The sequence below is a fragment of the Cetorhinus maximus genome, chromosome 5 (assembly GCF_964194155.1).
Source record: "Cetorhinus maximus chromosome 5, sCetMax3.hap1.1, whole genome shotgun sequence".
NCBI lineage: Eukaryota > Metazoa > Chordata > Chondrichthyes > Lamniformes > Cetorhinidae > Cetorhinus > Cetorhinus maximus.
Genome location: NC_135883.1, coordinates 116,996,434 through 117,014,366, shown reverse-complemented (window position 1 = coordinate 117,014,366; position 17,933 = coordinate 116,996,434). Strand labels below are relative to the sequence as shown.

Sequence of the window (17,933 nt, the reverse complement as noted above, 5' to 3'; positions counted from 1 at the left end):
ACATGAGCCAATTTGTGTATAACAATGTCTCACAAATAACAGTGAGATGAATGACCACTTAGTCTGTTTGGTATTGGTCAGGGTTGAACATTGACAGAATGCCAGAAGGGCTCCCTGCTCTTTGAAAAAGCACCATATGATGATATATAACATTCAGTTTAATAAGCCAGCCTAAATTGCCTATCCCTGACCCAGAATAGGACTTGATATTACATCTCAAACCTTCTGACTCCAAAATAAGAGTGCCATCACTGATCGTCATCTTCAGTCCCTCGAAATAAGGATAACATATGCCAGGCTTTATGATTTGTGTGTCCTCGGATGACCGAACAGGCCAATCCTGGAGCCAAAAACAAAAAACTACTGCGGATGCTGGAAATCCAAAACAAAAACAGAATTACCTGGAAAAACTCAGCAGGTCTGGCAGCATCAGTGGAGAAAAAAAGAGTTGACGTTTCGGGGTGTCCACTCTTTCCTTCTCCACCGATGCTGCCAGACCTGCTGAGTTTTTCCAGGTAATTCTGTTTTTAATCCTGGAGCCACACAGGTCTTTGGCCAGAGATGACAAGAGTTGCCATGAGGAAAGGGGGTTCTTGAGCCAGGGTTCCGCTCTCCTTCCTCTTTCATCACCTCTCTGCAGCAGAGTTTGTGCTATCAGTTTCCGCCTGTATTGTGCGGCTTGTTGGATGAGATGCTACCACCTGGCATGGTTTGCAGCATGTTCCTCCCACACATCAACGTCAATTTGTCCCCTTTTCAATGAGGCCTTCACAGTATCCTTAAAACATTTTCGCTGTCCTCCTTGAGATCGGATGTCATCCTTATGTTGTGAAAAGAGGATCTGCTTCGGAAGCTGATTACTTGGCATGCGGATGCAGTGTCAAAACCAGCAGAGCTGATTTTGCACGACTATGGTTGTGATGCTGGAGGAAATGGCTTTGCTGAGGATGCTGGAGTTTGTTCACCTGTTTTGCCACTTGACTTTGAGTATCCTGGGGAGACACTTCTGGTGGAAACTCTCCAATGCCCGGATGTGTCCCAAGTCTCACTGTGATATAGAAGGGTGGTGACAACAACAGCATTATAAACTAAAGCCTTTGTCCTCATTTGGTTATCTCAGTTGTGCAAATTTGGGAAGGCTGCGCTGGCACAGCTGATTCTGTGCTGGATCTCCTCTTCAACGGTGACCTTTTGAGAAAGGTAGCTGCTGAGATATGGGCAGTGTCCAATGACTTCTAAGTCTCCCCATTAATAACAATAGCTAGAGATGTAGATACTTGTCTGGGGGAGGGGCTGGTGGAGGATGTTAATGAGTGACAGACCAACCCTTTTATATGTGGAGAGGTTGAGAGTGATCTGAATGTCTCTTGCAGTGTCGAGCAAAACTGTGCAGTCGTCAGCATATTGGATATGCTGGAGGGTCATCTTAGTCTTGGTGCTTAGCTTGCTGAGGTTGAGAAGCCTCCCATCAAGTCAAAATTCAGCCATGACCCTGTGTGCAAGTTGGTCACAAATGAGTTCATGACTAGGCTGAGGTAAATAATGAAGAAAGTTGGCGCAATCACACAAACTTGCTTGATGTCCATCCGCATACGAAAGGGTCTAGTCTCCAATCCATTGCAAAGGATGATTTCTGTCATACCGTCATGCAGGAGTTGCAGAATAGTAACAAATTTTGCCGGACATGAAGTCTCTGGGGGACTTTCCAAAGGGAAAGAAGAATTACTGCAAAATCCAGTAGATAAATTCTATTTTTAGGTTCTCTTTTTTTTCCTGGCAAGGTCCAGGTGATTATGTTGAAAAATGAGTGGAATAAGGATAAACACAAAGAAGCTGAAGTAAAAACGATGCAGAAAGTTTCACTTATGTGTTGGTCTATGTGCATATGTGCAGGCTTATGTGTGCAGATGTCTATGGGTCTGGCTGTTAGACTATCAAAAGACACTGAAAATTGACCAGGATTAATATTTAGAAGTGTCATTCTTGATCTTGACACACACAAAAAATGGCTGGGTGTACTGTCTGATCTTTGCATACTGCTTTTCATGTTTGCATTTGAGATTTTTTTTCTCTCATGCTCAGCTTTCTGTTTGGTCTTCATTTCGCACATCATCTATAATTGAGGGTATGAACACGTGTGTTCCATTACAATTCTAAAACTAGCCATAAGGAAATGTGTGAGATTAGACTTTTATTTTCCATTCTTCCTCCTAAGAAAGTAGGTGGCCTCTGATTTTTCATTTTCCCCTCTGAGAAAATATCTGACCTGTGTTGGTACACTCCACTGAAGTGATGTTGGGATCAATGTATGTGGCTAACATGTATTGTATGCATGCTGATTTTTATTCACCAAAGCCTAGAACAAGCTGCTCTTTGTTTGGTTAAAAAAATTGTGAAAATGTAATGCTTAACTTGCATAATTGTCCATTTTTGTAGCAGGGATCACACATCAGAAGACATCAGGATTTTAGCAACTGAAATTTATGAACTGTTGAAGAAGCCTATGCAGACTGCCAAAGTGAGAAATAATAAGTTTCGCAGCACAAAAAAAATGCCGCATCAGTTTTTCATTAACAGCACAAACAAGAGAGCAAAAACAATCACACTACAAATAGACGGACTGCATAACATGGTGAGAATACAGAAATTTTAATGATGGGTTTGGCGAAAATATGCAAATCCCACCAAAATATTTTTGTTTACTCTCCGCCAATTTTTTCCTCATACCTGAACATACTGACTTGGTTTCACAGATGCCAGTTACCCTCTAGTATGTCAGCTTAGTCATGATTCATATAAAAACCTCCAATGGCGTAAGTGGACAGGAGATTCGATTACAGTGATTATCACATCCAAGCTTGATCCTGATTTTCCCCTGTATCCATTTTCTTGTACATCCAACAGAAGTTGCTGGATAGCGACCAAGGACAATTTTCTCCTCTGCTAAAGAGTGGTACTGAGGATAATTGGAATGTTCCTTTTGCAGCCCTCACTGATGGCCATGAATTGTGGCTGAACTAATTCGGGTCACCAGGGAAGCTGAATTGAATATTATCTGATCCAAATACAGGAGATTTCTGCTGACCCTGGGAACATAATACATAATTTTTTTAAAAGTTAATACATCTTGTGGATTTTTAGATTGCTGATATAAAATGTGGTCTTGTGGGTTTTGACCTTAATAACTTTGTAATTAATAATTGGGTCAATTAGATAAAGGGGGAGGCGATGGCATAGTGGTATTGTTGCTGGACTAGTAATCCAGAGACCTAGGGTAATGCTCTGGGCAGCAGTGTTCAAATCCCGCCACGGCAGATGGTGGAATTTGAATTCAATAAAAATCTGGAATTAAAAGTCTAATTTCGATCATGAAACCATTGTCGATTGTCGTAAAAACCCATCTGGTTCACTCATGTCCTTTAGGGAAGGAAATCGGTCCTTACCTTGCCGGACCTACTTGTGACTCCAGACCCACAGCATTGTGGTTGACTCCTAAATGCCCCAGAACAAGGGATGGGCAATAAATGCTGGCTGTAACCAGCGAAGCACACTTCCTGAATGAATAAAAAAACAAATAAACATTTTATGGAGACTTAGGGCAGGATTTTCTGGCCCTGTCATGGCGGGACCCACCATGGGAGATTTTGCCAGACCAGATGATCTCAGCAGTGGGCGGGGACAGAAAATTCCACCCTTAAACTTGAAGGTAATTTTAGATGGTGTGCAAATTTTTCTGTGTGTAGGTACAAATTTTCTTTTTTTAGTACACAGGAGTGTTGTAGATTGTTCAGAGAAGCATATGAAGGATGATTCCACAACATGTTGTTTACTAAAAGAGAATCACAGCTCTGGCTCAATGGTAGCAACCTTAAGCCACTAAGTCAGAAGATTGTAGGCTCAAGTTCCCCCACAGATAAATCTTTCAGGTAACTAAAAAAGATCCAGTGGTACTGCTCAAAGAGAAGTGGGCAGTTCTCTTGGTGTCCTAGCCAATATTGTCTTGTTGGCAAATTTGCTGCCACATTTTTATATTACCACAATTACTATACTTAAAGGAACTTCATTGCCTGTAAAACTCTATGGGATGACTTGAAGGTCGTAAAAAGTGATACATAAACGCAAGCTGTTTGACTTGCAGGGTTTTCTATAAGGGTTTATGAGCCTTTTTTTAAATAACTAGATATTGTGAATAATTTTCCAATTCCTGGTCCAAGCAGAGACCGTTCTGCCAACCAGCAATGCAGATCATAAATTCAGGTGTACATGATTTTCTGACCATCAACGTTAGTGGTCAGAAAATCACACAAAGGGCAGAATTTTGCCCTTGGTGGGCGTGCAGGCCCCACTGGCTCGGCAGCGGGCGGACAGCCAACCCTCACCACCAAAACGGGGCCTGCCGCCATTTTGAGTGGGTGGGCCAATTAAGGCCCGCCCAGCGGCCTGCCCGACAGGAAGTGCTATGCGCCTCCTGTGCAGGGGGAGGGAGGGAATCCCCAGCTGTCAAAGTGCGCTCTTTCGCGCATGTACTGTCTCAGGGAGATTACTGACAGTCCAGAAAACTTTAAAAATAGAAAAATTAAAAAATTATTAACATGTCCCCCTCATGTGACAATGTCACTTGAGATGGGACATGTTAATAAATATCACATAAAATGTATTAAAGTTTTTAAAAAACGGACATGAAACCTCATCCCGCCAGTGGATGAGGTTTCATGCATTATCAGAAGCCCGCTGGGGCTCCTGGCCTGCCCGCCAGCCTTAAGGTTGGACGGGCAGGTCTTTAATTATCTTAATTACTCTGTCAATGGCCTCAATTGGCCATTGACAGGTTGGCGGGCGGATAGGTGATTTCTCTGTCCGCCCGCCTTCCTAAAAATTTAAAGGGACCAGGATGATGTCGGGGGTTCCTCCTGACGTCATCCCACATCATTTTCCCGTCGGCAAGCGGGCCCCGCCCCCAGGTCGCCGACTGGAAAATTCAGGCCATAGTGAAAATAAATAGACATACATGGTTCTTGTCATTATATAAATCTACAACTAGATCATAATAGCATTCAACAATTTTTAAAATTAGTTTCCTCTGCTAGTGTCAAAGTAAAGTGAATATGATTCACAACAATAAAAGTTACAGGCATGCTGGCCATATACATGTTCTTGGTAAATTATTCAGTGGTAAAGGCAATATTCTAGGAGTAGTCTCCCTATGAGAGACTAACTTAAAATGTGTAGAATTACTTAAACCAATGGAGAAAACAGTCAGCCTAAAGGCATTCTTAATACTAGACACCAGTAACAGAGGAACGGTACCTTGACTTCAGTTTACTTGCACACTTCAGATTTTAAGTTTATAAAAATGTATGCCACTTGTTGAAAATCAGTATAAATTGTTTATTGGCATTAACTGAGGTACTCTGGTGACAGTAAAAAAGTGGAAATTGGTGTCAGTTTCTGAACCCGAATAATTAATGATTAAATTCAGAGGCTGGGCTTCCTACAAGTGATACCACTCTTCAATAATTCATTGTGTCTCATATCTAATTTTATTTTGTGGTGGGGAAATGAAAATAGTGTAAATTGTAACCTTTTTTGTAATATTATGCAGGACAACCGAAATATCTGTGAAGAAGCTTTATTACAAGTTAATGGTGTCATTAGCTTTACATTTCAAATGGCTCTTCAGCGTTGTGTTATCAGAATCTATTCTGATCTTAAAATTGAGGTGAGAATTTTAAGAACCTTCTATGTGATGTTGGATTTGTAAGCATGATTGTTACCAATGCTAATATCTGTATTGATGACCAATGCACATGCAAAGAAGCAGTAACTACATATGCTTCTTTGATCAGATACGACCAAGTTCATATACCAGGAGGATAGTGGGGATTTGGAACTCACTGCCTGAAACCCTCATGACATTTAAAAAATACTTGGATATGCACCGAAGTTATGTAATCTACACATCTGGACAGTGAGATTAGGCCATATAGCCCTATTTTAGCTAACACAGACAAGATGGGCTGAATGGCCTCCTTTGCTGCTGTAAATTTTCTATTATGAAGCCCTGCCATTTAAAATGGAAGCCTTGTTTATTTATGTGAAAATATTTAGAATACTATGTGCTGAAGATGTTCTTGGTATGGAATGTAAGGGAAATGAAAAGAGTAATTGAATTTGATAAATTGCTTAAGTTCCCTTGGTACATTGTATGTAACAATGTAGGAGAGAAATCAAAAACAATTAGGAAGGCATAGAGGAACTACAAAGTTAACTTATCAAGGAACATAAACAAAATAAGAAAGTTAGGATGGGAATAGGGCTACAAAGGGATGGTCAGGATAAAGTCACAGGCAGTAATAGCAAAATGGGTTATATATTAACTAATTACTATGCCACTCTATTTACTAGGGAAACAGATCAGGTGGACATGGCATCAGAAGATGAGATTAGACATGATATAACCATTTAAATTAAAAAGAGAAACATTACATTTATTAAACTCAGATAATGCCCCTGATCCAGATGGATTGCATCCATGCATTTTAAAAGAATCTAGGAAAGAGATGACAAAGGTGCTATTACATACACATAATAATTAGTTTGAAAAGGTTGTAATGCTAGAGGACTGGTAGATAGCTGACATCTATCTCCCCTCTTAAAAAGAAGTATAACGTGCCCAGAGAACTATAGAACTATATATAGCTTAGCTTCAGTTGTAGGAAAAGTAATGGAATCCCCACTAAAGAAGAAAATAGAAAAAGGTTTAGAAACTAAAAAAATAAACACTAAATAGTCAACATGAATTTCAAACTGTAACGGCTTACTTAACCAGCCTCATTGAATTCTTCAAGGACATAACAGATGCAGTAGATGTAACGTATTTAGATTTTCAAATTGCCTTTGCTTAGTCACCACATGATAGAGTAATAAATAAAGCCAGAGTAACACAGGAACAGGAACAGGCCATTTAGACCCTTAAGGCTGTTTCTCAATTCAGTGAGATCATGGCTGATCTGCAACCCCATTCTATTTACCCATCTTTACCCCAATTCCCTTAAAATCTTTGGTGAACAAAAATCTGTCAATCTCAGATTAAAAATTTACAATTGATCTAGCATAAATTGCCATTTGTGGTAAAGAGTTCCAAACTTCTACCTGAGGCATAACATCTACTTCCTTGTATTCTAGTTTCTACATATTAAGGCCAGCATTCCATTAGCCTTTTTGATTTTTTTTTTACCTGTCATGACATTTTAATGATCTGTGTACTTGGGCCTCCACTGTTTATAGCTTTCCACCATTTGGAAATTAGACTGTCCTGGCCTTTTTAGGTCCAAAGTAATTGATCTCACATTTGCCCATATTGAAATCCATTTGTCACAGTTTTGCTCATTCCCTTAATCTATTAATACTTTTGTAATTTTTGCTTCTTTCTACACTGCTTACAATGTCATCTATCTTTGTGTCACCAGCATATTTAGATACGTAGTTTCCTATTCCTTCATCTAAATTATTAATAAGTATAGTGAATAGTTCTGCCTCCAAACAGATCCTTGTGGCACAGCACTAATTGCATCCTGGCAATTTAGAGTATCTGCCAATTATCCTTACCCTGTTTCCTGTCACTCAGCCAATTTCCTAACCAGGTCAATTATTGCCTTCAATTCCAGGAACTTCAACTTTTAGCTAACAGTCTGTTATGTGGGACTTTAGTTAAATGCCTTGTAGAAGTCCATATAAATAACATCCATAGGCATTCTCCTATCCACTACTTGAATCACTTCTTCAAAAAAATTCTGTCAGATTCATGAGGCACCACCTACCCTTTACAAATCAATGCTGAGTCTCTCTAATCAGCTGAAAGTTTTTAAGGTATTCAACCACCCTATCCTTAATTGTAGACTCCAGCAATTTTAGACAACAGATGTTAGGCTAACTGGTCTATAATTCCCTGATTTCCCTCTGTCATCTTTCTAAAGTGGCAGTGCCATGTGCAATTTTCTGATCTAAAGGAACGGTTCCTGAGCCGAGAGAACTTTGGAAGATTATATTTAGGGTCTCTGCAATGTTCTTGCCTACTTCTTTTAAAACCTGTGGTGGAAACCATCTGGTCTTAGGAATTTTCAACACTTTAGCACTCGAGCAGGTGGAGTCAGGGGACAATTAACAATGGTTAGCTAGCTGGCTGAAAGACAGAAAGCAGACAGTAGGGCAGCGCTTCCCAAGCTTCTTCCCAGTGTGACCCCATTTTAATGCCTCAGACATCGTGTGATCTGGGGGCGGGTAAGCTTCAGCTGCTGGGGGGTTGGGAGGTGGAAGGAGTTCAGCGTGATGTTAAGTGTTTAAGCTACAGGGTTTTAATAAAAAATACCTACCTTTTCACAGCCATTTTTACAGCAGGAATCAGGCCTCACGGATCTGTTAGACTACACCTACCACTAGGAAAAAAAGGGACCTTGCAGCTATTAGCACTCAGTCTGAGTTCCACAACAGCCAGAGCTTGTGACCCCAAAATTTCATCTTGTGACCCACAGTTGAAAAGCCCTGCAGTGAGGGTAAAAGATAGTTATTCAGAGTGGTAGAAGGAAGGAGCTGGAATCCCACAAGGATCAGTGCTGGGACCACTTTTGTTCATAATTTATATGAACGATTTAGACTTTGAAATCAGCAATACAATTTCTAAATTTGTGGAGAACATCAAATTGGGAGGCATAGCCAACACTGAGGAGGACTACAACAAATTACAAGAAGACATTAATAAACTCGAAGAATAAGCATATAACTGGTAATTGAATTTCAATAGAGATGTGTCTTGTGAGAAAAATATGAAGATCACAAATTACTTGGAAAATGAGAATCAAAACGGTGTAGAGGATTAAAGGATCTGGGTATACAATGCACATCACTAAAAATTGTCATGTAGGTCAGGCCATGACAAAAGCAAACCAAACACGAGTTTATTTCTAGAAGGATAGAACTGAAAAGTAGAGAAGTTATGCTAAGCTTACTTGGAGTATTGAGTGCAGTTCTTGGCATCATATTCTAAAAAGGAGAAAGAGGCAGTGGAAAGGGTGCAGAGAAGATTTACAAGGATAATACCAGAACTGCAAGGATTTACCTATCAAAGCAGGCTGAGTATTGAGTTAAGTTGAATAGGTACAACAAAAGGGAGAATAGACAAGCATACAAGGCAGGAATGGAAGGTTATGCTAATAAAAATTCGATGAAGAAGGACGGAAGAAGGCATGAGTGGAGCAGAAATGCTAGCATGGACTGGTTGGGTCAAATGGCCTGTTTCCATGCTGTATATTCTAAGTAATTGTATAATGTGATGTCACCAACACCCACCATATGTTCCATGGTCATCTTGTGTTCTGTAACATTTATTGTGATGCATTTGTTAATCATACGGAGTCTGGTGGCACACTTCTATCATCTGATCAGACAATTGCATTGTACAATGTAATTTATAATTGAAGTTAAAGAGAAGGAAAATTGGGTGGGGTGTATAATGCATGGCTGATCTGCTACTGCCCCTTTTATGTTTGCATCAAAGTTGAATTTCATTACTGCAACCCCCATCCCATGCTGCTCCCAGTGAACGACAAGCTTCAATATAATGAGCCTCTTTGTTTTATATATAATTTGCAGTGTTTTACTTTCCTGCAATTACGCAATGCCATGTTAAGAATGGCCTTTTAATGGGAATTCTTTTAAAACTTCCCTTTTTTAATTCAATGTCCATCCTGCTTTTAAAAGGAATAAAAGACTTGCATTTGTATAATGCCACTGAATGTCTCAAAGCGCTTTACAACCAATCAAGACTGCAGACAGATCTTGAAGGATGAGGAGAGATAGTTTGCTACAATCAGATAGGATATTTGTGACTACAGGGTGTTGCAGTGTTGTAGCAGAGATGGAAAGCTGATTGGAGTGTTTCAACCATCGAGTTGCGGGATGATCGAGCACAGATTTGAGAGAGGACAACACCGTTTGAGGACTCGAGGAAAGGGAGGTTGGAGATGTGATAGTTTGCTGGGACAGATTGAAGATGGGAGATAACTTGCATTGCTATTCTGCCCTCAACATAAAACATTCTAAGGCGCTTTACAGGTGTTATCAAACAAAAATTTGAAGAGGATGGGGCAGGAACTAGGTCTCATTAACAAGCTAACGTGGATCAAAACCATTAGGAAAGAAAAGCTATTTTTGGAACATAGAATTAAGGAATAGGATATCAGGAAATTTGACTAGGGTTCATGACAAATGGAAGCTTAAAAAAATAAGATTATGCTGAATCCTGCAATGTTTCTTTAGCAATCTCTGTCAGGTCAATGCCCAGCAAAATCAAACCATTAAAGTTATTTTACAACTGGCAGCTAAATATCCCTGGTTATAGAGTCTTCAGACACGATAGAGTAGGAGATAAAAAAGGAGGGAGGTAGCACTAATGGTTAAAGAATCAATTCCAGTTGTGAGAAGGGATGATATACTAAATGGGTCAACAAACGAGGCTTTATGGATTGAGTTTAGAAATAAAAAAGGGGCAGTCACACTACTGGGAGTATACTACAGACCCCCAAATAGTGAAAGGGAGATAGAAGAACAAATAGGCAAATTTCTGCTTGTAAGAATAAGAGGGCAATAATAGTAGGAGACTTCAACTACCCTAATATCAACAGGGATTCAAACAATATAAGGGGCACTGAGGGAGAAAAATTCATGAAGTGTGTCCAGGAAAAATTTTTCAACCAATTAGTGACAAACGCAACAAGAGGAGATGCAATTCTAGACCTAGTCTTGGGGAACAAAGAAGGGCAAGTGGGTGAAGTGACAGTTGGCAATCATATCGGGGACAGTGATCACAATTCAGTCAGATTTAGCATTACCATGGAAAAGAACAGAGATAAAGCCGGAGTAAAAGTCTTGAATTGGGGGAAGGCAAATTTTGCAGAAATGAGAAGGGACTTGGCTGAGGTGGACTGGACAGCACTGCTGGAGGATAAAACAGCGGAAAAACAGTGGGAAGCACTAAAAAGCGAGACCCTAATTGTACAAAGTAGACATGTCCCCTACAAAAATAAGAGTGGTACTGCCAAATCTAGACCTCCCTGGTTGTCTAGAGGAACACAGGGGAAGATCAAACAGAAGAAGAAAGCGTATGATAGGTACAAAGAACTAAGCACTGCAGATAGCCTAGATGAATATAGGAAGTGCAGGGACGAATTAAAAAAGGAAATCAAAGAGAGGGCATGAAAAAAGATTAGCAAGTAAAGTTAAAGATAACCCAAAGATGTTTTACCAATACATTAAATCTAAAAGGTTAGTTAAGGAAAAAGTGGGACCTATCAGAGATGAAGATGGAAACTTGTGTCTAGATACAGAGGCTGTGGGAAGGGTTTTGAATGAATATTTTGTCTCCGTGTTTACAAAGGAAAGGGAGGATGTAGATATAGTAGTCCAGGAGGAACACTGCGAGATATTGGATGGGAAAGTCATAAAGAGAGAGGAAGTACTCGAAGGGTTGAAATCCTTAAAAGTTGATAAGTCGCCAGGGCCAGATGGATTGTTTCCGAGGCTGCTGAAGGAAGTCTGGGAGGAGATAGCAGATGCTCTGAGGATGATTTTCCAATCTTTACTAGATACAGGGGAGGTACTGGAGGACTGGAGAAATGCAAACGTAGTTCCATTGTTTAAAAAAGGATCAAAGGAAATGCCAAACAATTATAGGCCAGTTAGTCTTACATCGGCGGTGAGCAAATTAGTAGAATCAATCCTGAGAGATAGGATTAACTGTCATGTGGAAAGGCATGGACTAGTCAGGGATGGTCAGCATGGATTTGTTAAAGGAAGGTCTTGCCTCACAAATTTGATTGAATTCTTTGAGGAAGTGACAAGAAGGGTTGATGAAGGTAGTGCAGTGGATGTTGTGTACATGGATTTTAGCAAGGCATTTGACAAGGTCCCACATGGCAGATTGGTCAGGAAAGTAAAAGCCCATGGGATTCAGGGTAATGTGGCAAACTGGATAAAAGGTTGGCTTTGTAACAGGAAACAAAGGGTAATGGTCGATAGATGCCCTTGCGAATGGAAAGTTGTCTCAAGTGGTGTTCCACAGGACTCGGTGTTGGGACCCTTACTGCTTGTGTTAGAGATTAACGATTTGGACGTGAACGTGGGGAGCACGATTGGGAAATTTGCAGATGACACAAAGATTGGCCGAGTAGTGGATAGTGTAGAGGATAGCCATAATCTCCAAAACGATATAGATGGGTTGGTGGAGTGGGCGGTAAAGTGGCAGATGGATTTTAACATAGAGAAGTGTGAAGTCATACATTTAGGGAGGTCAAACAGTTACAGGGATTACACAATAAATGGGAATATACTAAGAGGGGTAGATGAAGTGAGAGATCTTAGCGTACAAGTACACAGGTCCCTGAAGGCAGCAGTTCAAGTAGAGAAGGTTGTAAAGAAGGCATATGGAATGCTCTCCTTCATTGGCAGAGGTATAGAATATAAAAGTAAGGATATAATGTTGGAATTGTATAAAACACTGGTGAAGCCACAACTGGAGTATTGTGTGCAGTTCTGGTCACCACATTACACAAAGCATGAAGAGTGCCGAGGAGGTTTACAAGAATGTTGCCAGGGTTAGAAAAGTGTAGCTACGAGGAGAGATTGGATAGGTTGGGGTTATTTTCCTTGGAACAAAGAAGGCTGAAAGGTGACTTGATTGAGCTGTACAAAATTATGAGGGGAATAGATAGAGTGGACAGGATAAAATTGTTTCCCTTGGTGGAGAATTCTAGAACCAGGGGACATAGATTCAAGATAAGTGGCAGAAGGTGTTGGGGTGACATGAGGAAAAACATTTTTACGCAGAGGGTAGTGGGTGTCTGAAATTCGCTGCCCAAGTTGGTGGTAGAGGCAGAAACTTTAAACTCTTTTAAAAAGTACCAGGATCTGCACCTAAAGTGCTGTAAGCTGCAGGGCTATGGGCCGGGTGCAGGAAGGTGGGATTAGAAAGGGCACCTGGGTGTCCTCGGGCTGGCATGGACAAGATGGGCTGAATGGCTTCCTTCTGTGCTGTAACTTTTCTATGGTTCTTAGGACAGGAGGCAGGCAGAGGCAATTTGCTTTGCACTGAAATTATGTAATTGGAGCAGTCCTGCATTCTTTGGCCTACATTCCAAATCAATAAGGTGCTCAACATAAACAAGACATTGAGGACTCGAAACGTCAACTCTTTTCTTCTCTGCCGATGCTGCCAGACCTGCTGAGTTTTTCCAGGTAATTCTGTTTTTGTTTTGGATTTCCAGCATCCGCAGTAGTTTTTTGTTTTTATAAACAAGACATTGCTGTATTGCTTGAGCACAATTTTTAGTTTTTTTTTAAATAAAATATTGTGACCTTATGAACACCACTACCCATGAACTAACACAACAGGTTTGTGATCATGACATACTGTTTGTCGTGAAAAATATTGGCCCAAAAATTCCAGATCGTCGGAGACCAGACATATATATGCCCCAGGATGCACTTTGGCATCCCCCAGAATTCCCAGTGCGTTGACTCCATGAGAATTGTCTGGGAAGTTTGAGCTCCAGATGGGCAATTCCCTGATCCCTGGGATCTTCCAAATAGGTTTGCAACTCTGAGTTGGAGTTGAAGACTTTGGACAATTCCAACTTACTTACCTGAATAGTTACCCAGGAAGTGTTAACCAAAAAAATCTTAGTCCAATTCCAGGGAAACTATACAACTGATGCCCCCACAACTCCACCCGACCCAATCTGACTAGCCCTTGACCCATCTCATCCACCTGCCACCCTACCCACTTGCCTGCCTTCGCCCACTGACCCCACTTACCTCATCCACCCTACCCACTTGCCTCACCCATTCACTAACATTCACACTGGACATTTAAACTTACCTTACCACAGCTAGCGTCATAAAAAGGGGGCATGGCTTCTGTGCTGATTCTCTTCACTGTTCTCTGCGAGGATTCCTACTCTGCATCGTGGATCGGAAGTCGGAGCCTCCTTGACGTTTGCAGATAAGTGGGTAATTTTCTGTCTGATCAGTGCCAGACACGGGTTCCAACTCTGATCATTTGGGCCATTGTTTTTGATTAAATATCCTTGTGAACAGTTTGTCTTACATTTCAAGCAAATCGTTTTCATATGAAGTTCCCAAATGAAGCTGAAATTGTTTTTAACCACAACTAAACTGAATTATTTCTAATGTTTTTATTTAACATTAGTCCCTCGCTTCAGCTATTGCCACTACAAAAATACTACAAGCTCATCAAGTTGTGAAAAACGAGAGTGGAGAAGAGGTAAGATTAATATATATTAGAAAACAATTTGTCTTGGGTTACCTTTCGAGATATTTGCATGTCACATCACTAACTGCTGCATAAGCTTGGGAAGGTGCTAGTTACCATGGAAGGACAGTCTTCAGCACCAAATCTGAACTTCTACACTTGAGTTTTATGTAACTAACCTCCTTATCCAACATTAACTGAATATGGAAGACCAGCCAAAATGTGTAAGTCAGTGTGATGCTTAATGAAAATTGTATAACTGACCATTTGCCTGTGATACGTAGATCAGTAGTTTATTAAAGCTTAATATTGAAAAATCAGGTTTAATGTTAAGTAAATATTTAATTGTATACTTTGTTTTATAGGTTGTGGTTCCTCTAAACACTGGTACTACAAAAGTAGAACAACATTTGAATTTGCCTGATTATCTCCCTGAAGATGAAAGCCCAGAAATGGAGCATAATAAAGCTATTTCACAAACTGGTGCAAAGGGAAACATTAATGGAACTTGGTTAAGTGCAGCTGCAAACTTTCTAACCAAAACTTTCTATTGGTAATGAGTGTCATAAAATAAGGCTTCTGATTGGGAAGTGTTTTATATCATTTGTCTGATGTAGGCACTATTGGTGGCACATAGTCACAAATTAAACATAAAACCTAGCCAAATGTTTAAGTTTACTGAATTGTCATTTTAACTTTTTATTTGAATTCAGACACATTTTGACATAGAACCATAGAACACTACAGCACAGAAAACAGGCCATTCGGCCCTTCTAGTCTGTGCCGAAATATTATTCCGCTAGTCCCATTGACCTGCACCTAGTCCATAACCCTCCAGAGCTCTCCCATCCATGTATCTATCTAATTTATTCTTAAAACTTAAGAGTGAGCCCGCATTTACCACGTCTCACCACTCTCTGAGTGAAGAAGTTCCCCCTAATGTTCCCCCTAAACCTTTCCCCTTTCACCCTAAAGCCATGTCCTCTCGTGTTTATTTCTCCTAATCTAAGTGGAAAGAGCCTACTCGCATCTACTCTGTCTATACCCCTCACAATTTTGTAAACTTCTATCAAATCTCCCCTCATTCTTCTACGCTCCAAGGAATAAAGTCCTAACCTGTTTAATCTTTCCCATAAACTCAACTCCTTAAGACCCGGCAACATCCTAGTAAATCTTCTCTGCACTCTCTCAATCTTACTGATATCTTTCCTGTAGTTAGGCGACCAGAACTGCACACAATACTCCAAAGTTGGCCTCACCAATGTCTTATACAACCTCATCATAACATCCCAACTCCTATACTCAATACTTTGATTTATGAAGGCCAGTATGCCAAAAGCTTTCTTTACAACCTTGTCTACCTGTGACGCCACTTTCAGGGAATTATGTATCTGAACTCCCAGATCCCTTTGTTCCTCCGCACTCCTCAATGCCCTACCATTTACTGTGTATGTCCTACCTTGGTTTGACCTTCCAAAATGTAACACCTCACACTTTTCCGCATTAAATTCCATCTGCCATTTTCTGGCCCATTTTTCCAGTTGGTCCAGATCTCTCTGCAAGCTTTGAAAGCCTTCCTCGCTGTCCACAACGCCTCCAATCTTAGTGTCATCAGCAAACTCGCTGATCCAATTCACCACATTATCATCCAAATCATTGATGTAGACAACAAACAACAATAGTCCCAGTACAGATCCCTGAGGCACACCACTAGTCACAGACCTCCAGTCTGAGAAGCAATCATCCACTACCACTCTGTGTCTTCTCCCACACAGCCAATTTCGAGTCCAGTTTACAACCTCTCCATGGATACCAAGTGTCTGAACCTTCTGAACTAATCTCCCATGTGGGACCTTGTCAAAGGCCTTACTAAAGTCCATGTAGACAACATCCACAGCCTTTCCTTCATCTACTTTCTTGGTAACCTCCTCGAAAAACTCTACAAGGTTCGTTAAACACGACCTACCATGCACAAAGCCATGCTGACTATCCTTAATCAGCCCTTGGCTGTCCAAATAATTATATATCCGATCTCTCAGAACACCTTCCAATAATTTACCTACTACTGACGTCAGGCTCACTGGCCTGTAATTACCTGGTTTACTTTTGGAGCCTTTTTTAAACAACGGAACAACATGAGCTACCCTCCAATCCTCCGGCACCTCACCCGTGGCTAAGGACATTTTAAATATTTCTGCCAGGGCCCCTGCAATTTCTACGCTAGTCTCCCTCAACGTCCGAGGGAATATCATGTCAGGCCCGGGGGATTTATCTACCTTTATTCGCTGTAAGGCAGCAAGCACCTCCTCCTCTTTAATCTCTATATGTTCCATGAAACTACTGCTTGTTTCCCTTCCTTCCTTATACACTATGCCAGTTTCCAGAGTAAATACTGATGCAAAAAAACTGTTTAAGATCTCCCCCATCTCGTGAGGCTGCACACATAGACGACCACTCTGATCTTCAAGGGGACCAATTGTGTCCCTTACTATCCTTTTACTCTTAATATACTTGTAGAACCTTTGGGTTTACCTTCACATTATCTGCCAAAGCAACCTCATGTCTTCTTCTCATATCTACTGAATTTATTTCCTGTATTCCTATTGTAACCAATTTTATTCTATTGGTTTTCCAAAAATGTTGGTAGTATTTCTTGATTAATTTTACAGGAACAGTGCTGTTGAATTGCTTAAATTTTTATAATTGGTTATAGATTGTTAGAAAAATAACAGAACCATTATGTTTCAGAATTAAAGTTGGTTTAAAATTTGTATTCCGAAATGGAATTCAAACCATATTTATAAATATTCCATTCCGTTCTTACTGAATGAAGGAGCAAGCTTGATGGAGTATGGCCTACTCCTATTTATGTTCTTAACCTGGTATGAAATAATTCTTTGAATATGATTCAACATCTAAGAAACTAATAAATCTTCAATTCTAATTGGAAGAATAGTCTTTCTATTATCCCTCTACTCTACATTAGGTCTCAATATGATCGTACATCAATGCTTTTAGAGGCAGCAGACGGTCTCAAAATAATAAATATGCAAAATGAACCTTCACAATAAATGGCCAATGTGATTTTGAAGGGTACATAGAGGAGAATTTTCTCCCCATCGGGCGGGAGCGGGCACGGAGCCGATCGCCGCCCGTGATCAGCGGCACACTGACATTTTACGTAGATGGGCCAATTAAGGCGCTCCCGGTAGCACTCAGCGCTACCTGTGTGGGCGGGGGGAAGAGGGAGAGTTGGGGCCTGCGCTCTTTCGTGCATGCGCGTGAAAGAACACAGAAATCTCCCTGATGCACGGAGCTGCCACAGGGAGATTAAGTTCAATTTGAAACTTGAAAATATAAAAAAGTTAAAAATCATTTACACATATCCCCTCATGTGACAATGTCACATGAGCTGGGACACGTTTATCAAATGCTTGAAAAATATTTATTAATTTAATAAACCCTTCATGAAATGTCACCCCGCCAGTGGATGAGGTTTCATGAAAAATGCGAAGGCCGCCTGGACTCTTCGCCTGCCCACCAACCTTAAGGTTGGACGGGCAGCTCTGTCAATTTATTATGTCATTATGTCATAATCTGTCATTACTTC

General features: G+C 40.6%; 1 protein-coding gene across 4 annotated transcripts in view; it reads left to right on the top strand.

Moving 5' to 3' along the window:
• The window catches only part of armc1l (armadillo repeat containing 1, like), a 49,727-nt gene extending 34,682 nt beyond the window's left edge, over positions 1-15,045 (top strand). For all 4 annotated transcript variants that reach the window (XM_078542354.1, XM_078542351.1, XM_078542355.1 and 1 more), the window contains exons 4-7: positions 2,437-2,632; positions 5,603-5,719; positions 14,261-14,335; positions 14,689-15,045. In XM_078542354.1, the coding sequence (XP_078398480.1) occupies positions 2,437-2,632; positions 5,603-5,719; positions 14,261-14,335; positions 14,689-14,880 (580 nt within the window). In that variant the 3' untranslated portion in view covers positions 14,881-15,045. The remainder of the gene's footprint in view (positions 1-2,436; positions 2,633-5,602; positions 5,720-14,260; positions 14,336-14,688) is intronic.
• Positions 15,046-17,933: the final 2,888 nt, after the last annotated feature.